General features: G+C 38.6%; 1 protein-coding gene across 8 annotated transcripts; it reads left to right on the forward strand.

The window, feature by feature from the left end:
• Window positions 1–131: 131 nt before the first annotated feature.
• Window positions 132–27,183, forward strand: IQCE (IQ motif containing E). Of its 8 annotated transcripts, XM_037382422.1 has the most exons (24): window positions 132–324; window positions 1,667–1,714; window positions 2,355–2,397; window positions 3,821–3,961; window positions 4,219–4,374; window positions 5,331–5,401; window positions 6,055–6,168; window positions 6,781–6,828; window positions 7,361–7,431; window positions 7,644–7,716; window positions 8,117–8,166; window positions 10,828–10,985; window positions 11,479–11,534; window positions 11,848–12,056; window positions 12,830–12,934; window positions 13,686–13,788; window positions 15,312–15,407; window positions 16,127–16,150; window positions 17,205–17,300; window positions 18,341–18,471; window positions 19,183–19,301; window positions 20,745–20,851; window positions 23,614–23,750; window positions 24,713–27,183. In XM_037382422.1, exons 1-23 carry the CDS (start codon window positions 283–285, stop codon window positions 23,719–23,721), a joined length of 2,169 nt encoding a protein of 722 aa, XP_037238319.1. In that variant the 5' UTR covers window positions 132–282; the 3' UTR covers window positions 23,722–23,750; window positions 24,713–27,183. The 8 variants fall into 8 exon arrangements, with proteins under 8 accessions (XP_037238319.1, XP_037238318.1, XP_037238324.1 ...); XM_037382421.1 differs by having other exon boundaries at window positions 23,614–27,183; XM_037382427.1 differs by lacking the exons at window positions 20,745–20,851; window positions 24,713–27,183 and adding an exon at window positions 22,665–22,731 and having other exon boundaries at window positions 134–324; window positions 23,614–23,744.

Below are 27,183 nucleotides of genomic sequence, written 5' to 3' on the forward strand. Positions count from 1 at the left end.
AGCCGCGTCGCGCAGCGAGGCCTCGGCCCGCCCGGCTCCGCCCGTAGGCGGTGGCGCGGCGCCCTCCCCCCCCCGGCCGTTCTGCGCATGCGTGGCCGCCTCCGCCCGCCGGGTGGCGCTGCCGCTCGCTCCGCAACCGCGCGGCTGGTTGCCATGGTTTCCGCAGCCCGGAAGTGCCGCGCGGGGCGGGCCGCCACAGCCCAGGCCGCCCCCTGCCCGGAGCCGGGCGCCATGGCCCCCGGGGGCCCCCGCCGCCCTGCCGAGCGCTGAGGCCTTCCCGCCATGGCCCGGGGGGCCGGCGAGGTGGCCGCGGAGGGGGAGCTGGTAAGGAGGGGGCGACGGGGAGGAGAAGGAGGAGGCCCTGGACCCGGCCTGGGAAACGCTGCCGCCTGCCCGCGGGGCCGGGGCGAAGCCTGGCGAGGAGCGGGAGGAGGATGGCTCCGTCTGCACTGACCCGCGGGGCGCTGGGTCCTGCCCGTGTCTCCCCGGCTGGCCGGTAGCACAGCGGGGCTGTTGCCGCTCACCTCCCCCGCCCTCGGCAGCCGGAGGGAGGTTTTGGGGCCCTTTGCTGGCAGCCACCCTGTTCCCTTGTTGTCTGTCGTAGGTGGCTCTTGTTGGGCCTCTTGCGCAAGAGCAAAGGGACTGTGAAGGTTTCTAAGGACAGCAGTGTTTTTCTTACTGCACATTTATGTCATGGTGAATGTTTTCTTGTTTACCATCTCCTGTTGAGCTGGGCACCTTCCATGTTTTCTGATTCCTGATGCGATAGCTGCAGTTATATAGGGAGATCTCCCAGAGTGATCAAAAGGCCTTAAAATAACAAAGGTAATCAGTGTGCTGCAAAGAAGATTGCCTCAGGAAATTAAAAACTATATGGCATGGTGTCTGAGAGGTATACCTGCTTGATCTCACACAAAACACAGCACAGAAAGCCGTTTTACCTGCTCTGTTGTCAATCCCAGCTCCTGTTATGTCAGCTAGGGTTCTCAAAAATACTACACACATACAGACGCACACACCCCTTACAGACATAGATCAGCATCTGCCCAAAGCAAGAATGGTTAAACACCATGGAGTCAGCAGCAAAGTGAAAATGTTCTTCATGCAAGGGCAGTTTACATTCAGATAATTGGAAAGCAAAGTGGAAATTTTCCTTCTACTGTGGATAGGCTTACGTGTGAACTGACAAGTTTCCCCACTTCTCAATCTGAGGAAAAATGAACCACCTTTGGTTCCTTGGTTTGGGGTTTTTCCTCAGCCTGATCACTCCTCGGGTCGCGTTTACTGGACATTCCCATAGCATAGGAAGGGTAGGAACAGCTGAGTGAGGAAGGGACAGGTGGGTGAGTTGCTGCTTAACTCTTGCTGGTGGAGAAATTCATGCCGAATCAGCATCGTGGAAGATGGGGCACCTGAAGCTTCAGGTATTGTAGTGCTGCGCACTGAAGTGCGTAAGTGACTTGAATCTGAAGTGACTTGCACTGGAACATACAGAATGTTTGTGTTAAAGCAAATGATGCTGTTGTTTTGCAGTACTGGTGACATACTTACCATTTGAATTTATTGCAACTTTGTTGTGATAGTAAAAGGATATAAGATCTTTTGGATGTGTATTCTAACCAATTATTTGGTAGCGAATGTCATTGTTAATGTCTCTATTTCCTAGGGAGATGACAGCCTGTCTGCAATAACCTGTGGATCAGATACAGAAATGGTGAGATTTAGTAATGGCGCACTGTGGAGGAATGCCTTGAAAGGCCTCTCAGCATGTTCTTACACATACTACATCCTTGTAACTCCTGGTTGGTAAGACGCCCTTCAGAGAGGAAAGCTAACAACGTTATTGCGACGTAGTTTGATTCAAAAACTTCCTAAACCTAATGTAATTCTGACTTCTGAATTCTCAGCACTGGGGGCTGCAAATGGTGATTGGCTTCATTTTGCTGTTCTACCAAGTTACGGGCCCAAGTAATCCTTCTACAGAGTTTTAATGGAATTGAGTAAGGCTTTCCTTTAGTGAAATGGTTCTGCAGATCAGCCTCTACTCTGTGATCATCTTGAATTTGCTGCTACTCGTATTTAATACTGATGGGGAAGGTCTTAGTGTTCCGAGCATGAACAGACTGCTTTGTAGCATAAAACTTCAATAGACACCACATTAATTCTGGTGACCGTTGCTGTGGTCAAATCTGCATGTAGGGAATGCTGCTGGTTTTCTTTTCTACACTGAAGATTTTATGTTATTAGAACAAATGATCTTCATACAAAATGGAGATTGAAGGCAATTTTGAAATTATATGCTGAAATCCTTGAAGAGTATTTTAAATACATTAAAAATTCTTTTTCTCTTCCAGAAGTTAAAGAAGAAAATTTTTCATAAGCCTCCAAAGTCACCAAGTAAGTGTTCCAAAATTTTTTCTTCTGCTTCCGTTATTGCAGAACAAGACAGATTTGTGGGATGTAGAAACTGGAAGATTTACTTGAAAGAACATCTTATTATTCTCTTTAGAGTTATTCACTGATATATGCAGAGCATGCCTATCTGAGATTTGTTCTGTAACCTCTGAAGTGAGACTTTTATAGGCTAAATATATGAAGTTTATTATAGATGTAATTCTTGAATCTCCAGCATAAACTATTTTCTTCTTGTGTTATCCCTTCTACTGGCAACCATTCTGAATTTCTTTTTCTCTTTGTCTCTTTGGAGAAATGATGATACTTGCTGGGTAGAAAGAATCTAGAATTACTGGAGTTACCTACCATCCAGTAGATATCTGTATTTGTAGAATAAGCAGTTTTCGGTTTCATTTGTTGGGTGGGGGTTTTTGTGCTTTTTGTTACGTGACCTTAGAAGTACAATGTTATTATTAGATCTGTAGTTTTAATGTGAGGTTTTGTCCTTTTTTTCTGGGGTTTGTTTCTTACTGTACTTCTCCATTTATCTTGCTTTTTATACTTCCAGTGAATATTTCAAAGATGGCATTTACCTCAAAGTGTTGCTGATTGTTGTTACTTTGTTTTGTTTCTAATAAATCAAATGATGCTGTACCTAAAAATATTGGTTTAGGTTGAGGAAGAGGCATACTTTTCTAATAGGTGTACATCTATCTTTCTTTTCCTAAAATCCCTTTGCTTGCCTAAATCATGGAATTTAAACTAACTGTTGAATCTCAACTATTTTGTTTGTGACATCAGTTCGCACTGTATATACTTCTCGTGGTAATTTGAAGACTGACTAGTGAGCCCATATAGTGCATATCTATATTAATAATTTGAAGTGGAACTGATGTCAGTATTTGACCCTGACTGCCATACCTGAAGCAGTAATGTGGGGGGCTCCCCAGCAGTTGTATCAGACCGATTCTGTTCTTCAGTTACTACAAGAAAATTGCTGGTGGATTAGTAACAACAGAGTTACTTCTGTTTTAGCCAGACATATTTTTCTCAGTGATAGGACGTTTGTGTATACATTCATTGAAGGGTCAATTTAATGTATGAATTCAGACACTCGGGTATCTTAAGGATGCCTGTCCAAACTGTAGGTGTAAATATTTCTACATGTGTTGAGTCATATTACTGTCGTTATGCCTCTTTCTAAGCCTTTTCATTTTTTGGAACTGAATTTTTGCTTTGTTGTGATTTTTTGTTGTTGTTTTTAGGTGAATGTCCCATTGCTCTGTATGAGCCATTTGTAGTATATAGTTAAATTCTGGTTTTGTAAGAAATAGGACTGTGTCTAGGAACCTTGAAGCACAAGACAGAAAATTTTTGTGACCTTGAGCTTTTTAAGGCAACACTGAGATATTTTCTTTTGTCGTAGAGTCTCCATACAGCTCTAGCATACAATGGTATCCTAAAAAATCTGCAGTTTGTCGGTCTCTTCAGGGAACAGACAGTGCACGTCTTGAGAGTGCAGCTGTAAAAAACCCAAGGAAGATGTGGTTGGGATCACTGAAACAAGGTATTAGTATAGAAACTTTATCTGCATATATAGATAAAATTCAGCTTAACATATAAACTCTTAAAAAATAGATTGTATTTGACTATAGGCTACATAGGAAGTCATTTCACTGTTGTTTATTTGGGTGGTTGGAATTATCTGATCTTGAGCATTGGAGTTTATACAGGGAATAATTAACAGCATCTGGAGCTTTCTATGTTGCATTTGCTCAGAATAAATCCACGAAGTTAATTCACAATTATCCCTGATTTTTGCAGTTTTTTTTCCATTTTTGTTGGCAGGAATGAGCCATCCTCTGAAATCAGATGTTGACATGGGGCATATGCGAACTAACATTTCTAGTAGCACTCCAGAATACTTGAAAGAAGCTCTAGGAATGAAGAAGCCAAAACATTCTCGTTCTTCTAGTAATGGTAAATTATGCAATAGTGTGGAAGATAAAAGTTAATGATCTTTTTTCTGTGTAAAAACACACATTGCTGAGGATCTTAGCTTTAGTAACCGAAGAGCCATTTAAGTTTAGCCGGTATTAAAATATATATGTCAAAATGTGATTCATGAGGTACTTTTTGAGATTTCTAAATTGGATAAGACAGGGATTTCCAAATTTTTTTTAGCAATGAATCACTATTAGCTTTCAGAACTTTTTGCAAATTGCCATGCATTTGCAGCTGAAAACATTGCAAATATAATACGGTTCAATGGGCCAGCTGTAGACAATTTATTGTGACTTTGCAAAACATAGTTTAGGAACCATTGATAGAAACCATCTGCGTGCCTGAAATTCTATGTAATTGGCTTCTTTTGCTTCTCTAGAAAGTGTTTTATCATGTGCTTGTGATATTAAAATCAATAGAGTTTTACGAGAAGAGCAAAATTTAAAACTTTTATCCTGCTTTTCTTAAAGGAGAACTGTAAACTTAAAAATCCTACTTCCATATAAAATGACAACTGTACTGTTACTGGTAATACACATTTTCTGGCAACTTTAAAAGGTAGTAGACTTTTACATGTTAAGCATAAAGAGAAAAATGTGTTCTGGACATCTTTTAGAGATATTTTTATAAATAATTGATTTGTTGAGATGAGAGAACTGCAGTCTTCTGTGGAGTATATCTTTCTTGGGATGACTATTTTAATAGAGATAAGAGAAATCTGCTGAAAATCTGGCAGAAGATTCATACAGCAACATTTCCATTTCACGTTCATTTCTAAAATTCATTTCCTTGCTGATTTTTCTTCTGAAGAGAAAAAAGAGTGTAGTTTCAGTTTGGTGCTGTTCTAGGTATTTTCCTTTAACTATAGAGGTTCTGGTTAGTTAAAAATACCTCTTTTGGGATCTGCTTATGTTATGTACCTTTTTGTGTAGGCTATATTCCTGGAACTCCTGACTACAAGGAAAAAGAAGATATGTATGATGAAATTATAGAACTGAAAAAGGTACAGTCTCTCTGAAACTTACATAGAAAGTCATAGCATCGCTTCAGCCAACTGTAGATGTCCAGGCCTTATTGGTTCAGAATACTTCGGTTTCTGCATTTGTAAGGCTAAACTAAACTTGTGTCTAAGGCAATTTCATTGTTCTTATGGTGTGATAGATACTTCTGAGTACTGGATGTGGAAGCCTTGAAGTATACCCAGTCCTGAACCCCAGCCATGGCCCTAGCTGGACACTGGAAAGGTTCATTGTATTTGGTTTCTTGTCCCCATCTCCTTTATTTTATTTTTTCCCCTCCGCTTCCTGGCTGTTACCCATCACATTTTAACAATTTGTCAGTTAAGTTTAGTGCAGTGTATGAAAGATGAAGACTGGGCATGTGGAACACTAGGGATACCTATAGACAAATGTCTTTGCTGTTGTAGATCATTTGTATAAGGTTGCCTTTCTGTTAAACCTTTTCCTTTTATCTTTGCCCTGTCACCTCTCTTATCTGTGAGCCCTGGTCTGGTGTGATGGTCTCTCTTCTGTTTGTTTTCTTTTTTTCCTTTCACTTCATCCTCACCATCGTAATTGGATTGTTATTGACATCAAAATGTGTTTCACGTCTTTCTGTTTCTGAAATGTGCTTACAATTTTTTCTTCCCTCTTTTAGACAATACAAGCTCAGAAAAATGAGCGAGATCGAATGAAAACTAAGCTCCGTCGACTAGAAGAAGAGAATAATCGAAAGGATAAACAGATTGAACAACTGTTGGATCCTTCCAAGGTGACTGTTTCTTAGGGGATACCTGTGGGGCAAAAGAGTGCTGAGCAGAGTGACCCTCTTCTTGTCTCCCTAGATTTCAGGAGTCTGTAGCGTGTTGGCCTCTAGGAATGATGAGCTTGATTTCTGGTTTTGTGTATCTCTGCTCAGTTCAAAGGGACATCATGCCATACTGTGCAGATAAATTTATTTAGCAAAGATACTTTTGATTTCTGAAGGTAAAATTAAATGCTGTCGGTTTAGGGGCCTGCTTTCTGAATATTTTTCAGGAAAGTAGAAGGGAGTTGACCTCTTGCATGGTGACCGATGCATGTAGTCCTGAGACCTGAACCAGGAAGACAAAGATGAGCCTTATTGTCAGATCCACAAGGCTGAGAAGCATTAAGGCTCGTAGTTAGAAGACCTGAATTTCACTGAATTCCTTGTGGCTGTCACTTTCTGTGTACAGATGTACATCTTGGAAGAAGTGTGCTAATATAAAACAACAATAGGCATTCCAAACCTAAGCTGTTGGACTGTGAAATGACTGGAGTTGATTAGGTTAGGAAATTCTGTGGAAAGAGCTGGAAGTAAAATAAAGTAGCAAGATTGGTCACTATCTGTCTTACCTTGCAGGGCTCTGAGCTGGCACGAACTTTGTCAGAAAAGACTTCTAATGGATGGGTAATAGTTTCTTCATTACCTTTTTGCTTTCACTTCTCGTTTTTTCCTCTTGCCAAGCTGAAACACTACTGATTAACAACATTTTAGTAAGAAAGAATAAGCAATTAGGGAATCATGTAACCATTACCTTTATAGTCAGATAAGAAACCAGTAACAAAGATCTGGAATTATTATTTCAGGGAGCCACCTTTGTCATTGTCTTGTATCTGTTTAGGGAGCATTCTCCCTATTATTTAACGGATTTAATTTAGCAGGGTAATGGGGAAGAGTTGTTTTTATTTAATGATTGTGTATAAATATTATGAAGTTGGCTGTGTTACCACAGATACAAGCTAGGGATCTGATTTCATTAGTGTTCTCTTCATCACAGGGTAGCAGACATGCATATGATTTACTAAGTACTGTAGTACGTAGGAATAAGTATATCTGATTATTTACAACTTATAAAGACAGGGCAAGACTATGGAGAAATAGAATTTCTGTGAAGAGATGGATTATTCTAGGACTCATGAGCTCTTTTTTCTTTCTGTAGGTGGTTAGTGGACTAAAGCAGAAGATTCTCAAGCTCGAACAACAGTGCAAGGAGAAAGACAACACTATTAAGTATGACTTTGGTGGAGGTAGAGGCTTGTATTGGATGAGATAATAAAGGGAATTTGAAATACGTGTTATTTTTCATCTGTTCTTTAAGTTTTAACGAACCCTGAGAACATACTGGCAATTATAAACCATTCATCCTGAAATTGTAAACCAAAAGGTATTGCAGCATCTTTGCTGGTCTGACTGGGTTTTATTTTGAATTATTCTATTTTCAGCAAATTCCAGGCAGACATGAAGACCACTAATTTGGAAGAAATGAGGACAGCTATGGAAACCTACTATGAAGAGGTATGTCTGGCAGATCCTTCAATGTGCATACAGGAGAGGAAGTTGTTCAGTTGTCAAAGTATTAATGGAATGTTTTAGGTAGCTTTTGTAGAGCTTAGCTGCTCTACAGTTGGAATCAGATTTTCATAGATATTCTCATAGCTCCAGGTACATGTACTGAAAAACCTTTCTTCTTCAATAAGTTGAGTGTGTTAACCAAAAAGGGGAAATTAGTGTACCTCCGTACGTGTACTATCTAGATTAAAGTCAATATAACAGCAGCCAGATTTTCAGCAATGGCATCATTGCCTCTGCTGCTACCTGAAGTTCTGATTTTCACTTAATGGAAAAATGTGTTGCAGTAGCAGTGTCAGCTTCCACAGCTAGCTCCTTAATGTAAACTACATTTCATGTTTCACAGGTCCATCGTCTCCAACTCCTCCTGGCAAAGTCTGAGACTATGAGGAAAAAGTATGTTTAAATTTTTTGAGGCACTGTTTACATATATGTGTTTGATGTATCACTCATGTACTACTTTAACTGATGGAAAACTACTACGTGGGAAGAGTTTGTTTTCTTATTTAGGTTGCTGGATTTGCTTTTTGGTACTGCTTTGGTTGGCTTCACAGTTTTGGGATATGTCTTAGTCACACTTCTTTTTCATGTAGATAGATCATTTTGTGGATGTGGAAAAAATATTAGAGCTATTTAAAGAGGACATGAAAGCTCTGAAAATTTGTCTCCATTACATAAAATCCATCTTCCCCCATAATCACACCTATTCTGACATCAGTGGTGATTGAAGCAAACTACTAGATATTGACATTTTACTCTTGAGTCAGTTCCGCATCTTGCTCTGGGGTGTATGCTGCAAAGAAGGTATTTTGGTGTAAACATTATTTTCCTGTGGTACAGGGAGGCAACCTGCACATCAGGGTAGCTTTTGTGAGATCTCCATGAGTGGTACTAGTAAGACGCTGGCAGAGAAGCTTGTACTAGTGCTTGTCACTAATGTGTGGGTGTCTACATGGTGGTAAGGGTAAAGAGTCTATAGAGGAAATAAAAATCAAAGCACAAAGACAAAGCTCCAATAAGAGAGAAAATCAAAAGCATCTATGCAAGTGAGTGTTATTTGAGCTGAGAAGAGGCTAATAGAATCTTGTTGGATAGGAAAATGTAACCACACCACTTAAAAATATGCCTGCCCTCCTAGTGTTAAGTACAGGCAGCTGTACTTTTTTGTGTGTAATTATTTAGATTGACAGAAAGACGTGAGAACTTTTTATGGGTCTTTATATATACTGCTTGTGATTCCCTAACCCACTGTCTTGTGGGTTGAAAACTACAATTTGTTTTGTCACTGTTTTAAAAAAAAAATATCTGTTAGCTCAGGCATGCAGTGGCTAGCCTCTTGAGGCTGTAAGCCATCACACCTGATTTATTTACAGGTGAAAATAAGTCATCAGGTCTCTTTCTTGTCCTCATCTATTCATAGCTTCAAAAAGCAGTGGTCAGGGCAGTCTCTTTCTATTATCTGACTCAGTCTCTACTTGAGAGGCTGAGCACAGAAATAATAAATGATGTTGAAGGTCAGGACTCTGGCACATAGAGTTGTACAATAGTGTTTCTTTCATGATACTTGTCTACGTTATTTCTGGCTGAAGTGAATGGCATTTAACTCCTTTTTTTCAGCATTAATTCTGAGACACGATTATTTATGTGTGAAGCTGTAGTATCCAATTGAAGCTAGAAACTAGGCAACCTTTCATATCCTCAGAATGATCTGCAGTTCTTTCATTTACGTTTTGATGAGCCTAAAATAATGACACTCCATGATATGGTTATGATTTCTATAATTTCTGTCACTTCCCATTTTTGGTTGTCTGTTGTGCTTTGTTTTTTGCTTTTTTCCCTGCCGCCCCCTCCTGCTGGGACAGCTGTATGAATAGTCATCTGTGATATATGGACAGCCTTATTTATTTGTTTTTATGGCTTCATTTCCTTTTAATCTCCAAAAGGTAGATTTGATTCAGCTTTTCACTCTGATTTGTTGATTTTAGACTGTCTCTCCCTTTACCTTGTAATTATTCCAGTGGATGGGGTGTAAGATTCCTTCACAAATTGTTCTGTGATTACTATTGGCAGTAGCATTTGTCAAAAAGTAGGTCCATCAGTTCCTTCAGACCTTTGTTTCCAGAAGTAAGTTTCTAAGAATTTTCTCATACCATAAAGAACAAGTATTTCATCTCACTAGAAATCTGTTTTGTGAACCAGCTTTACAACTTAGCGCATCTGGAAGCTGAAATTTCTTCCCCTTTTTATAAGAAAAAATAAAAAGGCAAAATCACTGTAATATATTTAAAACAGTTTTAACACGTAGCAGGCTTTCCCTTTTCTGATGCCTTTAATTCCCATCACATCAATGTTAGCTGTATTCTTCAAATCTGTTCAAAAATGTCTCTGATTGAAACATCTCAAATGAAGAAAGAAATTTCTCTGGGTTTACTTTCGCAGGAATAGTTTCTTTTACTTATTAGAGCAGCATTCACAGTTATCTGAAAATATGCATGTGTGTTGGATTTGTTTGAAAGTGGTTCCATCTATGTATAGCCCTCTCTCCCAGTCTCAATCTGTTTAAGTGAAAGAAGGCAATTCAGAACACGCAGGTTCGCTTTCTGTACTGAGCAGTTTTCTGGAGAAGTCTCCCAATTGGCTGAAGGTAAGTGTTTTTAAATCAGTGGTCAATAGAGCTCTGATAAAGCCTTATAAGGTTGGTTAACAAAACAAATAGAAAACCACATAAGTAAAACTCATACAAGGACCCTTGTTTGTGTGTTAATGAAACAGAGTGGGGGAGGAAGTAAAAATAATAAACTTTCACAGTTGCAAAGTATCATTTTTCTTTGATGCAAATTAAAACAATTGTGAAAGTGTTGAGCAAGATGGTCTTTGCGTGTTTTTACCTAAAAGAATAGGTAATTCTCAAGTGCAAAAATGTTGAGAAGTGCTTTTGGGGGGAGCTGAGATAGTTAGCCAGCTGACTAGAATAGTAAGGCTGTTGAGCTCTCTTCAATGCTGCTGCTTTGTTCTCTGCTTTTAAGTTAACTTTCTGGTTTTGACCCTGTTTCCAAGTACAGAGGGTAGAGATACCCAAAACCAACTAAAGGCACTGAATGCTGCTGTCCTGAGATTATCTAGGAATGTCAAGGAATTGCAAGATGAGAATCAGAGGCTGAAAGAAGATCTTGGTCATGTACTGAGCAGTTCTCCTCCTTCCAATAAAACAAGAAGTACGTGCTGAAAAGTTGGTGAGCGTGGGGCAAGGGTTTTAGCTACATTTGAAAGATTGTTTTGAGAGCAGGACCCTACAATAGTAGAAATAAGGGAGTTATTACAAAGGTGAAGATTCAGGAGGGGCAAACAAGAAGTTTCTACAGGAGTCTCTGACTTCTGGATGTGCTGCTCCAGTCAGACCTGAGTTTTTTTTGAATATTATCCCTGAGAATTCTGGACTGGAATCACTTGAAGATTTTAATGTTTCACTGGAAAACTGTTTTTCAGTTGTTGAAAATTGATGAATGTGAATGATTTATATTGATTTGAGTTAATTGGTGTGGAAGTCGAATATTTTAAGACCATTCTCATTTTTTCATTGCTGCATATTTAAAGTTGGGGTTCAGAGCTCTTTAGATGGTCTTTCTATATGGACAGAAGTTTCAAAAAGCAAGAACAATGTTGACTCACTGATTAGTTTCATGTTTAAAGCTTTGTTGTTGTATTTAGATTACAGTGAGTGGAGCAGACAGAGGCTGGTGAGGCGGATTTCAGAACTAGAAAAAGTAAGTGATCATAATCCTTGGGCCATCTTCCCCGTCTTGAAGCAGAAAATGCAGAACCATGGGCTTGTGCTCATGGCATGTAGTCTTTCAATATGTCGGTGTTGTGCATTCTGGCTCGTACATGTAAACTGATGTCTGTACCATGTACCTTTCCTCCCTTTTTTCTTTTCTTATATTTGTTGCATATAGATGCATGTTTTAGAATCAACTTTCATTTGATCTTTTCTCATGGCCTAAATAAAATAATTTTATGCTAGATTTGATTTTCTTCTTTTTTCTTTTGTATTTTTTTGTGTAAATTTATCCTGTTTAGAAAATACATGCCATGGAGAATGCCAGCGTGTCATCAGCAGATAGTGAGTCATCACAGGTACTTGCCATGTCATCTTCGCCTTCTGTAGACCTGGATCATCCAGCCTCTCAACGGTTAGACCATGCTGAGGAATGTCATCATCTCCAAGGGCTAGTGAAGAAACTGAAGAGTGATAGGAAGGCACTTCAAAACCTCCTGCTCAGTAAAGAGTAAGTGTGACTTTTGTCTGAGATGATGTTCTTTTGTAGGTGTGGATTATTTAATTTTTTCTTGTCATGTTACAAAAGAAAAGTCCTTCCTGTTTTCAGCAAGAAAACTAATTTTGATTGTCTCCTCAGCTTTTATTTCAAAAAACCTCTTCTAGTCCTACTAGGCGTTGTAAAATTACATTGCAGAAAAAAAGTCAGTGAGAGGATGAAAAATGAGTTGCTTGTTTTTAACACATTTCTCAAGGCATGGGGTTTTTTTGCCAGCCACACTGAAAACCCTTTGAAGGGTTGTATGTCATGTTATGCAGCACTTCTTGGAAGTATTTTGCTGAAAAAAAATCTGTCTGGTCTATCACTTTCTCTTTTTAAGCCTGCCTTCTGCCATATGAGGCACTGTGACTTCTTTTCTCCCCCGTAAGCAATTGATTTGCAGTTTGTGTTGCTTGGACTTGTTTGGTGGGTCAGTGCATAAGGGCAGACAGGTTAATCTGATCATGAGCAGAGATGTGCACACAGCTATGTATTGTTGATAAGACACTGTCTCCAGTGTCAACTGTGAGCAGAAATGTGTAGTGAGAGCATGTGAAGAGGCCTTTTGCTTCTGAACAGTGTATGTTTGCATTTTGTTTGATTTAAAAGGAAAACCTAAACATTTAGTTACTTTACAAATTTAAGAAAACCTATTTTCTTCAGATGTTTAAACAAAAAATAACTACTATGTTGGAAGTGTAAATGTGTTGAGTATTGCTTAGATTTCTTTGTACCTTTTGTAGATCAGATATCAAGCAGTTACTGCAGGCAAAGGTTGAACTGGAGCTGGAGCTACAGAAGTGGCAGAGTAAGATGGAAGAAAACAGTACAGAAGAGCAGACTTTCAGGTGTCAAGTTTTGTATTAGTAAATCCTTTCTGAACAAAGAAAATACCTGTTAGATTCTCTTTTGAACTGTATCGAAGTCCATAGGAGTTCATCTGAACTGCAGGAAGGTGGAAATTCATATAAGTAGAACTGTTTTGGAGGGATAGAATAAGTTACTAGGGGAAGAATTCTATAGAGTGCTTTTAGAGGAAGTGGAAGACTAAGTAGTATAGTAAAAATAAGAATTAAATTATAATAAAAGCTGCTAAGATAAATGGAAAAAGAAAGCTGCCATGTTGGGTTCAGACTTTTTTTTTCTCTTTCTGAGAAAAAACTGTAGTATCTTTACCTTACCTTAGCCTATGCTTCTAGACCATTGCCGATATGTCATTCCATTTACTTCATGTACGCTGTATAACTTTATAATAATCCTGTGCACGTGTGGCAAAAAACCTGATTTCATTATTACTTTGTAAGAAAGGACTTTGGCAAATATGAAACTGTAGCAGATCTAGATGCATTATTAATAGCATCAAGGGTACCATTGTAACCTTGTGACTTTAATTTTAATGTCAGGCTGTGCTATCAAAACTTTAGAATTGATGTTACGTGTCTGTTACTAGGAGAATATGTAGCATATTACCGTGAGCAGTTTCACACTTTGGCCTTAAAAAAGGCAAAGCAACCAATTCTTATGAAATGGGTTAGTATTTTCAAAGTGAGAACAACAGAAGACTTCTAGCTATAAATATGTTTGCTTTTCCAACCACAGTGAGGAGATCCAGAACTTGACTCAGAAGGTAGGGAAACTGGAGTCACAATTGGAGGAAGAGAAGAGACAAATGGCAGAAGAGGCAATGGAAAAGCTTAATAAGGTACAGACACATGGGGTTTTATGTGGTGGTGGGTTTCTAACTGATATATAGCAAGTTGAGCTGATAGTCCAAGTAGCTGCTAGTTGTGTCTTTTCAGAGAGGCTCTGTAATCAGTTGGGGTTTTATCCGTGAAATATGACTGCACTTGATATCTTTGCAGTCTTCCATCCCTCTGCCAAATGTTATAACTGGCCAGTAGAGATGAATAGGCACTGACAGACATGCTTTCAGATGCAGTGTGGTTATGTTAATCTCATTTCCCAAAAAACTAGTTGAAAACTATTACTGGGTATTTTGATCATTTGTACTTGAAAATAAATAGGCTCTGAAATACAGGTAGTAAAAAATATGAATAAAAATGTCGATTAGCTGGAGAGGGTGCTGGGTTTTGATATACCGTACAATTCTTTAGATTATTTTTTTTGTGTGTGTGTGTTATAGGCTGATGGATGCTAGATGATGTTTTGAATACCAAATAACTTGAGCCTTTAAAAACAGCCAACAAACAGCTCCTTCTTTCCTCTGCAGACTATATATATTCTTGGCCAGTAACCACCCATTTATTGAAATGTTCCCATTATTTGTAATTATCACTAAGTTCCTACCAATTTTTCATTTTAATAGTAGGTTGTCATTTTTAATATAACATGATCCATTTGCTAAACTTAAGCCTGTAACTCAGTTTTTTTAGGTTATAAATAACTCCTTTTCACAGAATCAAGAGTTTTTTTCAGAGTCTGTGAAATCTCTTGTTCCTCTACTTATAATTTTACACCAACAAATTAAATTTTTCTTCTAAAATTGCAGTTAACTTTTATTTGGCAAGTGAGGTATGACAATTAGTATGACATTAGGGACCAAAAGGATCAGATCGTGAGAGGTAGAATATGCAACCACACCTCAGAAGAAATAACTGGAAGAAAATCTTGTTTTATTCTTGGTTTCTGCTCCCCCCCCCGCTTCCTCAAGATAGAAGAGTAGAGTTATGGCAGTTTACACAAGCTCTCAGTCTTGTTGGTGTCATATGATGGCCAACTCATCAGTAAGCTTAAACAGATGATCCTGGGACCACACTTGCCAGGATGAGACAGTAGCGAGCTCCCTGGCTAATTAGTACGAAGAATTTCAAAATAGATATCCTGACATTTGTTCTCAGTCTGTTGATAACATATGAACCATTTCTGATCAACAAAGCAGTGGGTTCCACTGTTGGAGCTCTTACTGCTTTAGCAATGCATAGAAAAATAGGAGTATGTGTAAATGAAAACCTTCCATTTCCATGCTCTGCCAACAGCTAAAATGGGGACAGGAATGTGTTTCACTGTAACAGTCATCTAGATGAGTTTGAACATGAGCAGTATTTAGAACTAAGAGTTTTCTTTAACTTCCTTCTGCCCTGCAGGCAAGATTAACATTTAACAACTCTGGTGGTGATTTTTTCTGAGTCATTTGTAACCTGTTTCCCTCACAGAACTCTAACTTTAGTGTCTTTAGTGTACTAACTTAAAGATTCTTCTTTGTAGTCTTCGCTACCCTGCACATTTAAAGGCAGAGAAGATCACAGGAAGGAACAAGCAGCCAAAATCATCCAGAGACACTGGAAGATGTACCGAAACAAGGTGAAATTCTCCTACCGGGGAACAGTGAGGACATCCCCCTCTGAATCTTACTCTTGTTCTAGCATCAACTAGGCTCCAGGAACTGCAGCAGTGCTTCCCAGTATGATTCCTTACCACCATCTTCTCTTCCGCTGCTTTTTACAAGTTTTCCCCACTGCTTCCTAGAATCCTATTGTTTCTTTTAACTTTGCTCCCTAGAATCCTGCTCTTTCTTTTTTGAGATAGCCAGTTTCTGAATGGAGGGGTCTAGATAAGAAGGGAAAATAAGTAAGCATAGCAGTGCTTGAAGCAATACTGCTGCTGTTGCCTCTTGGAGTATGACTGAGAAGTTAAACTCCCCTTGAAGAAATCTTCCAGGCAATACAGGAAGTTTCGTATATTAAGTTACACTCAACTAGAACAAAATGATCTAGAGAAAAAGTGTTAACCTTACATTTTGTTCTATGGGCAGCAACATAATGCTGCTTTTTCCAGGTGTATGACATTCAATGTGAGGTTAGCCTTATAATTGCTTCTTGGGAAACTAAAGACGAAAGAACTATCCACACATCTTTTAAAGATTAAAAGCTTTTTTTCCTTAGGTTTGTTGTTTGAGTTTTCGGGGGAGGTGGGACAGGTATTTTCTATGTGTTTTAATTGTTGGGAAAAATTTGGAAAAATCTTTATTAGATAAAATGTGTATGTATCTGTGGCATTAGCTTAGGCATTTTTCATTTCAGAAAGAAGCTGCTGCTCTGGATGAGGTGAGTATGTTTGTTTTACTGTTTTGTTGGTTGTCAGACAATTTGTATCAAAGCACAAATGAATAATACTTTTATTTTTAAAGAAGTTCTATTGTAATATGAACTGTTGTCCCAAGATCATGTTTGTTCTTCAGACTGGATCATGACCTTCCTTCTGACATCCTGGTTTTGTTTGATATATCTTGTTCAAAGTGTTCTCCTTTTGGTCTCAAATTTTCTGTCCTTGATACCTTGCTTCTGAAAATTTTGCACAAAATTTGATACCAACGGACAGGAAAGATTTTCTAAATTAGGTAATTCTAATAATGCTTTCATTTTCACTACAAGAAGGATTTGAAGGAGGAATTTAAAGCTTTTGCTAAGAAGAAATGTCCCTGAATATTATGAAGAAATTGACAATTTTTTCAAAGTCGCTTTTTCATGTGTTTTGCACAAAGGTTATGATTAAACAGCATCTTACAATTGTTTCTTCCAGAATATTAAAAATCCTACTTTCAGAAATCAGAAAAAATTCCAACCATGTGATGCAAACATGCTGTTTTACTTCTAGATGCTTTTTGTTGATCTAAACCAAAAAGTAAAATCTCTAAAAGGAAAGACATGTTCAGTGTAATCACCACAATGGTCTGCCAGACTTGGCTTGATATCTGATTGCACCAGAGCATCACAGAGCCTGCTGAGCAGCCAGAATCTAATCTGGGAATGGGAGCATGTTGCTCTGTTTGTGAAATAAAGCTAGTGTTGGCATCTAGAACTTAACTGCGTTTGATAGGATCAATCATGAACACCTCCCATACTGAATTTAAATCATGGAGGTGTATGTCTATGGGTTGTCATAGGCTGGGGATTCTCTAGATTGCAGCAGAGTTCCTGTGAAGTAATGGGGACATGTGTGTATCCTTTAAATGTAAGAAAATGTCAACACATCAAAGAGTTTTTATTGCACAGGGAAAAGTTATTTTCCCCATTACCTCTTCCCTCTTGGACTCTTGCTTTAATTTATAACTGCTATCTTTCAAAGGAGCTAACATCTACTTATTTCTTTCCATGCTAGGCAGTTGTTATGCTTCAGGCAGCTTTCAGAGGACATTTAGCTCGACAGAAACTGTTACTGACTAATAGGATGCATGATGCAAAATCTCACAACGAGGTAACTGTTGGGGCAAATGGGTATCCAGGCATCCCATTATATTTAGTTTATGGTGTAAAGTACAGTACTTCCAGACTTAATTCTCTGAATCACCCAGTGATGTTTTAATGCACTGGTTGGCAGCACCACCGTAATTCCAGAGAGGCACTGAGCTCATTCCGTAGTCTCCCTTTCAATCTTCTTTATTTCACAGTTTTTCTTGGAAGTAAAGCTATAACTTCTGCATTATGGACTGTAACTAGGTCTCCTCTTTGTTTTTTCTGGTTATCATCAGCTAATAACATACCCTTTAACTTTTAATTTGGAGTGCTATTGAAAACTGTACTTGCTCTGAAGTGTTCCCTGCTGTATGATTGTAGTGATAGATAAAACTTTGTCATTGAAGTTCAGAAACAAGAATTTAGAAAGCATTGTTGATTGGAGTGACAAGTAAAGGAGTCTTGCATGTGGCATGCTCAACCAAAGACTTGTTGTGTCCTCTGTCATGTCAAGCTCTCTCCAGATTTTTCAGTTCTGAATATGAAAAAAATTCCTTAACAGTTAAACATTTAGTTTCTGTAAATTATTTGCCAACTTATATGAACATCCTTTAGACTTTTAGCAGGCTAAAGATAATTCAGAATCCTCCATCCAGTTTGTCCATCTGGTTGCACTTTACATGCGCTTTTACTTAGTAAACTGGCCCAATGTAGTAGGACTGAATACTTTTGCTTGATACAAGCAGAAGATATATCCATTATGAAGGTTGCCTTAGCTCCTCTGACTTCAAAAAAATGTCTTCCTGGAAAATAAATGAACTTTCCTTGCAGGTGTCTGCTCTTTCATTAATTGAATACAGGTGCTTCAGAGCTTGTGTGATGATCAGATTTGCATTTCTTGCTGCATTTCCTTCTTATAGAACCTTAAAGACTGCAGACCAAAAGATGGGAATATTTACTTTACTACCACTTCCATGATCAGGAGTAAGATTGCAAGATCTTCTCTCAGGCTTCTGTGCAATCTGTAAAAGGTCAGCTTTCTTTAATTTGATTGCTTTGCAGAACTCCTGCATGTCTTCCATGTCAAACTCCTTGAGCTTGTCTTCTGATTGCAAGGAGAAAGATGAAATTGTGACGTTGATCCAGTCCATTTTCAGGGCTCACTTATCACGTACAGTACTGCTTGAGGAGAGGTAAGTGAGGAATGGGTATTTGTGCAACATGCAGTAGCAAAATTGTTTTTATTGCAGGAGAGGAGTCGTCTTTTTTTAATAGAATTTTAGTGTGGGTTGCTTGGCAGAGAAAACCAAGGCCATTGCTCCAACAATGGCAAGGGAGAGCTTGCTTGTGAGAAAATTCAGAGTGTGTGCAACTGAAAGGGTTTCTTGCTTTGGCAGTAGTCTTCTCATATCCTGTTGCATGCTCTTTTCCATAGTAATGAGGAAAAGTAAAGTAAAAGTAAAGTAAAATAATTACTCTTCAGAGGAAAAAGAAATTACAGTTGCTATCAAACTGATTGTTAGTACCTTCACTTACATTAAGTGAATCTGAAGACCTGACATGGTGAAGTTAAGGGTTGTGTGGAGAAAGAACAGGGAAGGGCTGGAATACCATCTAGTGACTTAGCTCAGGAAACAAGCTTAGTTTACTTATTTAGGTTTTATGGTGACTCTGTCTTGAAAAATACTTCCTTTGTCTCTAAGGTTTACTGCTCTAAAAGTTTTTAGTATTGGCTGCCATGGTTACAAGAAGAGTTACATCTCACTTTAACATACTAGTTCACTTCTGCAAGGGATAGGCTTTTGTCTCTTGGAGGCTAGCAACACAAGAAACTTTTCAGCATGCCCTCTGAAGACAACTGCAATTACTGTTCTGTGCCTCATGCAATGCAGTATTTTTTGCAGGTCCTCTGTGTCCAGTGCACCAAGTGAAAAAACAGATTCTGCAGTTTACTTTGCAGAGAAGAAACCAGTCTCAGCAGCACTCCAGAGACCTCCTTCAATCTTCACATCATCTGTTCCTGGTAATCTCATTTCCCTCTATGTTCAAAAGTACGTGTGTTTTGAGTGGGTGCACACACAATTTTATAGAGAACATCTGCACGTGCACACACGTGCAAATGCATACTTGGACTCTGCGTGTCTTTTAATTTGTTGACTTGTTGCTTATACTGGCAAGTGCAGTCCCTTACATAAAAAATAAAAGCTTTAACAGTATCAGTCCCAGCTTCCTCACAGTGCTTTGCCTTTTTGTCACAACTGTGGTTTGGAAGTTCTCTCTCTGGGGTGTGAGTCGTAACTGTTCAAGGAACATGGTGTTCCCCTGTATTGCCTCTCTACTTCCTTTTCAGTCCCCCCAGCCCTGTAGCTGATGTAGTATGGTACTTTCCACTATGTTTTGGGACCAAAGCCATAGACAAGCTGTGAATGTTTTCACCATCCTGACTTAGTTTCTGAAGGGGGCAGACATCTGGTAAAAAGAGCCATGTGTATTTAGTCACATTTTTTTCAGCAGTCTTCAGTTGGTGCAGTAAGAGAAAAAACAAAGTCCTGGACAGCGTGGCCAGCTAGTACTGCTCTAATACAAACTGGGAAAATAATATCTGTCTTTTTTGATGGCTCTTATGCCATTTGGTTTCCTTCTTGACTCCTTCATTGCTGTTTGTGAGAAGGTGGGAGTTAAAAGTCAAAGAGGCTTTTAAGAGGATGTTTTGACTTTCCTACTCAGTACTTGTAACAGTGCTGAAAATAAGACAACCTTAGACATGCACCTTCAAAGGAGTTAAAACCAAACTGAAAAAAGTTAGTTCTATCTAGAGTGGGGTACTTAAGGCTTTTATGGACCAGATGGAGAAAAGAGAGCAACTTTGAGGGTGATCTGAGAAACACTGATTTGGGTTTTTTGTTACTGAAAAGCTGACAGTCTCTGCAGACTTGCTCAGAAACAGAGCATGCTGTAAGCAGCTGAGGCTGTTTCTCAAAGATACGAGATGAGGAATAAGCCAGACTTGCAGGGATTGCAAATGCAGAGGTTGCCCTTCGGTGAAGGAAAAAACTTTACTGTAGTCCATATTTAGAGGTGTATCCTAATTTGTGAAGGAGTAGGTAGTACTTGCTTCTGAAAGTGTTTAGAGTTATGAGTGATTTTAATTATGTCAAGTTACAGTATTCAGAAAAAATGCTGCAGCATCCTTTTTTGCCTGGGCTGTACTGCAGTAGTCATTATTGGCATGCTTAGTCTAAACCCAGAGTAAATCAGTTGACAAATTCTACCCAAACAGAATCTCTTTAAAAAACAACAACCAACCAACCAAAAACCAACAAAACTTTGTGCTTCTGAAGAAGGGCTTCTAAGACACAGAGAAGTGTGTAAGATGAATCTAGTCTAATAAATGCTGTAGTATGAATACTAATAGAGCAGAGTCACTGTCCAGCTATGAAGTCTCCAAAACTAATGTTTATTGCAGATTATGATGACAAAGGAGTGAAGAAGTTCTGGAAGAATTTATACCAGAGGGGGTATAGAGAGGAGATCATAAGTATTCAAACTTTCTTTCTTGCAGTCCCTTTTCTGGTGAGCATCACAAAGCAGAGATTGAGAACAAAGCAGGTTTTACTTGCTGATCTTTACAAATATGGGAGATGTTTTCAAAATCTGGGATGAGGATAGGTTGTATGTAGTTAGCTTGAAGAGGCATACCAGATATGTACTTCTCTAACTGCACAACTGCCTAAAAGACTGTCTTGCACTATGTAGCTCTGTGAAGTATTAGCTCCTGGTGCACTGGAGGGTTCAACCAAACCCTCCCAAAAGACAAATTGGGAAAAGGCTACTAAAGGAAGGAGAGTGTTCTGGTGTAAATGCCACCTCCATGAAGAAATATGACCCCTCAGTAATCAGTTTGGTTATAGCAGGTTGTTTGCTGTTTGAATTCATGTAGCTTAAACAGGTTAAAGTTAACTAAAAGTCCAACATCTGTCACTTCTAGCTCAGGACTGATGTAAAAATCCACAAGCAAAATTGGGTTTTGATGTAATGTATTTCACTGGTCATCCTGCAGCTTGGAAAGTACATGAGACAAGGAGCTTGTTTAACAGCTGAGTGATTTAAAGCCATCAAATTCCTTTAGCTTTAAATCATGCAGCTGTTGAACAAGCTCTTGCTTCATTTGTCCCAAGTCCAAACCTGCATTTCATGACCTCTAGATCTTGCACTTTAAGTGAAAGTATATATTGCAGTAAGTCATTTAATTTCCCTAGCCTTTTGGCATTATTTTGAGAGGAATGGAAAAGATGGAAATGTATTTTAAAAGAACCTTATGTATCTGCTAGAATAAATGTATATAATCCTGGTCAAGCATTTGCAGACTTTTAATTCATTGTTTGCTGCAGGTTAGATATATCTGTGTTTTCTAATTTAAAAAAATTATGAAAAAATAGCAAAAGTTATGTGGCATTCAATGTTGCTTTGCTTGTCTTCAGAATGTGGACAGTACTTGAGACTTGTACAGCCATTTCTACTGCTTCCCCATGACATGGAACAGTTAATAACGATTCAGTCTGTGAAACTTAGCATTTTGTTTGTTTCTGTCAGGTGTGACAGGAAGGAAGAATATGTTCTGTACATGCACAGCAGTCTTGAAGAAGAGCAGCATTTCTCTCTACATATCACTAGCCACTCCGGATACAACTGTTAATTTGAGGCTTTTTTGAAATTGTAATGAATTTACATACAACTCTTAACTCTAATCAGTGCTTACCCCTTCACAAGCACAAAGAGAAAGTCACTGAAATATATTAAACTGAAGATGAGGACAAGAAAGTCTCAGACATCAAGAGCAGTATATAATCAAGAATGATTTGGACAATATTAAACTATTTCATATATAGTATCTGGTTGTTGTTGAAGTTGCATCTTCTAGTTAAACTTGCCTGCTTCTGGAAGTTCTCTTTACTCATCCTTATTACCAGTACTACTGGCACATAATTCTTCCGGAAAAACTCCTATGTTATTTGCTGACTGCAGGGAAGAATTTCACTTAGCTGGAAAGTCACGTGTTTCTTTGCTTCTGTAGGTTGAAGCCAATGTAATGGCCTCCCTACATTCCTCCTTTCCGTTCACAGGCTCTCTCTCTGTCACTCTTTTCCTATTTTTGGGCTGGTTGCTCTCCCCTTTCTTTACTCCACATTCCAGTTGCTGTGTATGCGTCCTCTTCCATACTAGGAGACTTTTTCTCTGTGTCAGGAACCTCTTGTCTCACCATGACCTGTGGCCTGTCTATTGTTCTCCCCAGGTAACAGTCTCTGCGTGCCTTCCATGTTTCCTTCCATTTCAGTGTTAAAATCTCAGTGTATGGCTTCTTGTCTGTTTCTTCTTCCTCCCACAGGTTATCTTGATTTGTTTTCTTCTCTGGGAGATAGTCTTTTCAGAGAACTTGTATGTGAAACTGAAAAGTAAGTGGAGCTGAGGGGAGAATATTGTGCTAGGAGGTATTAATAGCTGAGGGGAGGATATTGTTCTGGAAGGTATTAATAGCTGTCGTCACTTTGTTCATAGATCTCTTGGAGAGGGGATATAAGCTGCTGGTTCCTGCTCATCAGATGTTAGGGGCCTTATATGTATCCATTTTATCCCTCTGATTTTCCAGTGTTTACTGGAATCATTATAGTTCTATCTGTTCATGCCCTGAACATTTCTTCAAATGTTGGAATTGATGAGATGCATAGAACGACACACCGAGAAACACAGCAAAGAAGCAAGAGAAAGAAATGAAAAAAAACCCAACAAAAAAACCCCAACCTAAGCCCAAAAACATGGTGTGGTCACCATTTTTTATTGTCATTAAGGTAGTACAGCATGTGAATATTATTTCTGGTATCTTATAAGGATGAAAAGACCTTCACTGAGAGCTTCCCTTTTTTTCTATTTCCCTTTGCTATCTATATCTGACTGAAGTTCTCATTGTGACCTTTCTGCTTATCTTAAGCTTTCTTGGGTCAATTTTTCCTTTTCTGGCCATCTAATAAATATTTATTTTTATGACCTGAGATGGCTTCAGTATCAAATTGCTTTATTTCGTGGTGTGTAACCACTTGCAAAGATTTAAAGACAATAAGACGAATCATGCGTGATCACTATGGCAATACTTGCCATGCGTGCTGTTTCATTAAAGAGGAAGAGGAATAGTTATATGTAGAAAAATATAGATCAGAGTTAATCATAACTGTAGGTGATTCTGGAAACTTAATGGCTCAGAGTATATTACGCTTCCCATAAGGGTTTGTTTTTATCAATGTTGTTTATTGATGACCTTGTTTCCTTTGTAATTATTTCAGCCAGGTCCTGTGAGAAGCAATCGCAGCCTACTCCCTCTCTGTCTGCAGATGAAGCTCACTCAGATGATTCAGATGATATCGTTATTGTCTCTCCGTTGTTGCAGATGAGGAAAACCTACACTCACTTCTAAGTTTTGGTAACAGGCTCTGGTGATCTTGAATTATTAGATTTACAAACAAAACTATTTGTACCAAGATAAAGCATATCAAAGATGAAAAAAGGGAGGAATATCAACCCCTTTTAATGACAGGTGTCATTATTTCAGCCATAAATGAGTAATTGTTTGATATGTCATCTCAGCAGAATTTATGGCTGAAAGACACTGACTGACTGTTAACCTTATCCTCCTGGTACACAGAGAGTTTGGATTTAAAAACTAAACCAAAACACTTTAATGTTTTCACAGTGAGGATTATAAATTCAGCTGCCAAATTTAAATGAAAGCAGTAAAGCCTTGAACTATTTCATGTCAAGCAAAGTTTTGTTTCAGGTAGACTAAAACAATTTGTCTAATCAGAAAGTGGTTAAAGACATGGCTCCAATTTCCAGCCTGTGTACTTGAAGGGGAACAGCTTGTATTTGTTACTGGATCCTCTCTACTTAAAAATTTTTACTGTGTTATATTTTAATATCTGTTTTGTTTATTTTTGTATTGAACACAGTCTGTGCAGACCTTCTAAAGGCTTTTAGAAAGCCATTTCTTGGTCATAAGGCAATTCTAGGCCTACTGTATCAGCAGGGTTTTCTTATTTATTGCGTTTTCCAAGCGTGCTTGCTATGGTATGTATAGTACTATTTTGTATTTGAAATGTCTGATCACATAATCAGTTTTTTGTATTTGTCAGAGAAAGAGTGTAAATAGCAGGAGTGTTCTGTGAAGGATACCCTAGTGACTGCTGCTTCTCCTTACCTGTCACAAATATGAGTGGATTATGCAGGGTGATCTGTAATATATGGCAATATTTGACGTAGGAGATATGTTGCTTTGTGTCCCGTTTTAGTTTACATCACTTGACTGTCTGAAACTTTCACCTAACTAGACTGCTCGTACACTGAACACTATGGGGTTTTAAGTCTAATGCTGATCTCTCTTCTCAGTACTACCGTCGCGAGTGCGTACATGATAGTACATCCTGCAAGCACGCAGTAAGCCCCATCACAGCCTGGGAGAGGGATACAGCCTAGGGGTACCTGTCATAAGGTAAATACTAGGCCAACTGCTGGAAAGCACGGGCACTACCTGCTGTATTCTGAGAGGTATGGATTAGGGTAAGCGTAATATCCAAAACCTAACCCGTGCAGTTAGGTTTAGGAGCAGAAGTGGTAGGTTGGGTTATAATAGAAATAAAGACTGCATCCAGAAATTACACCATCTGACAATATCATTGTCCACAGAAGAACCAAAACCATAATGGGATGTGGAGAATATGATCAGAGGGGTCTTCCCAGATCTCTTATGTAGACTGTATATAACTGGATAGTTCCTACTAATCTGCCTACATCTTTCATGGGCATTAAAATGTTTGGGATTTTTTTTCCTTTTTAAGCCAAACTAGATAAATTATATAACATATACTGGAAGGAGAACTTAATTTTACAAACACACAGTGAAGTTTTTGTGGAGACCCTAATGGTTTCTTTGTCATCAAAGAGTAATAAAGCCTTGTAAACAGAAAGCACACTTAAATATAAGATTTTTATCACCTTTTCCCTCTTCTCTTAAATTAAAAATCAGTCACCAGTGTTTTGCTGAATACTAATAAGTCAGAGCTGTCTCAGTTCTTTGATTTCAATGAAGCACTATCTGAGGCTTATCAGAGTTTATGCCAGTACTTGCAGCCAAAGAGGAAACTGGATGGCTGCAGCACAATGCAGCTGATTTCATTTAATCCCATCAGTGGAAATGCTGCCTGTGCTATTTCCAAAGGCAGTTTTGGGAGCTCTCCGTACCCAAAGCAGTCTGAAGAATGTCATTTACACTCCCGATGGGTAAATTTTTCCTGCTTGTACTTTGGTCACATGACTGTCATCTGCAATAAGAATAAAAAAAATATAGAAAATAAAAGAATAAAAGGGGTAGAATCCTCTTGGCAGAAGCTGAGATCTGTTTCCCTCCCATTCTAGAGGGCATGTTATGAAAAAGAGTAATTTTGCTAAATAGAAGCAGAGCTATACAGAGTTGTTTATGTATAATATTTCAGGTCTGTAACTGTGACTGTCGTGGATACCTACAGAGAGAGTGACTAGAGCTGAGGACTCTGACACATTAAGGGCAGGGTATGTAGTGTGTCAGGACTACATACTAATGATATAAAATACCTACCTGGCTCTTACTCTATAGGGAAACACTTGGACAGCAAATATAATGAAGATGGCTTTCTTTTACTTTACTGTGCTGTAATAACCAATATGAAAGTATTAGGAAGTAGATACAGAGCAGAAAGACTTGCATTTTAACTGAGTGTATGACTGGCTTTAGTGCTGTCAGCAGAGAGGTTCTGGGATGAAGGGGAGATAGTATCTTAGTGTGACCCAAAGGCACAGATGGCAATCAGCGTGAAAAGAAGCAAACATTTTCTGGCATGAATGAAAATGTGTCTAGAGCTTCCTAAATGTGAGTCTGCTGTCTCCTAGCTATCAAAAACCCGATACTTAACTTGAGCCAGGCTTCAAACTCATATCTTAGTTTGAAAAATAACTATGTGCTTGCTCACTATGCATCAGAAGTTTGGTGTGGTACAGTAGAAAGAGAAACCTGCACAGTATTGGTAGCCTTTAATGTTGTTTCATTATATACTGTACTGGAATGTGTTGAAAGGGGTAGCAATTGACACTAGAATTCATTCTGTGGTTATCTATCTGAATGCCAGCACCTGTAAATCTGGGAAGAAGTGTGGAACAATGAAGGAAGAAAAAATTAATTTTGGAATAATTGGCATTATTCCTTAAGAGGAATAACTGAGGACATTAAAAATCACTGTGGCTTAAACATGTCAAGATGGGCCCAATACAAACATACTCTGTTTCTAAAAACCACATCTTCTGTAGAAAGCACTGGTAACCTTGTGGGGGCGTCAAGGTCTTGAATTAAAATTAAACTCCACTGTAACCTATGTAATCTAACAGCACGCTTTCAGTTCTACTGGTATGGGATAATGTTGCCTACTTTAAAACCTTTTGCAATTTACAGTAGTGTTTAGTTAGAGATCGAGTGTCAATATAGAGATCTGACTTTCATGGGATCTTATCTCTCTTGATCTCTTTTTGCCCTGAAGTGCCTATGCCTGTAAATCTTTACTGAGGCATTAAGACCTGAAAACTGTATTGTTTTCTGTCTAGCTATAGAAATAATCCCTGCACAGGCAACTTTTAATATAGTTGAAATGGAAAAGGATTAATTCTGGCATATGAGAGCACCATTATTTTTTATGGTCTTTTTAATATTTAGAACTGCACAAGTCTTTTATGTAATTTATTTGGGGATCTTTCAAAAGCTAAAACAATTGCAATGTGTTTTCCTCCTGATTGTTGAACTTCCAAATAAAGGTTGTCAATTAATTGTTCATGCA

The sequence above is a fragment of the Falco rusticolus genome, chromosome 4 (assembly GCF_015220075.1).
Source record: "Falco rusticolus isolate bFalRus1 chromosome 4, bFalRus1.pri, whole genome shotgun sequence".
Classification (NCBI taxonomy): Eukaryota; Metazoa; Chordata; class Aves; order Falconiformes; family Falconidae; genus Falco; species Falco rusticolus.

Bases quoted from the DNA above. Each gene is read 5' to 3' on its own strand.
- IQCE (XM_037382421.1), top strand. From the start codon at position 283: ATGGCCCGGGGGGCCGGCGAGGTGGCCGCGGAGGGGGAGCTG. The intron at 4,375-5,330 runs GTAAATTATGCA...CTTTTTGTGTAG, and splicing joins TTCTCGTTCTTCTAGTAATG to GCTATATTCCTGGAACTCCT. The intron at 18,472-19,182 runs GTAAGTGAGGAA...TATTTTTTGCAG, and splicing joins ACAGTACTGCTTGAGGAGAG to GTCCTCTGTGTCCAGTGCAC.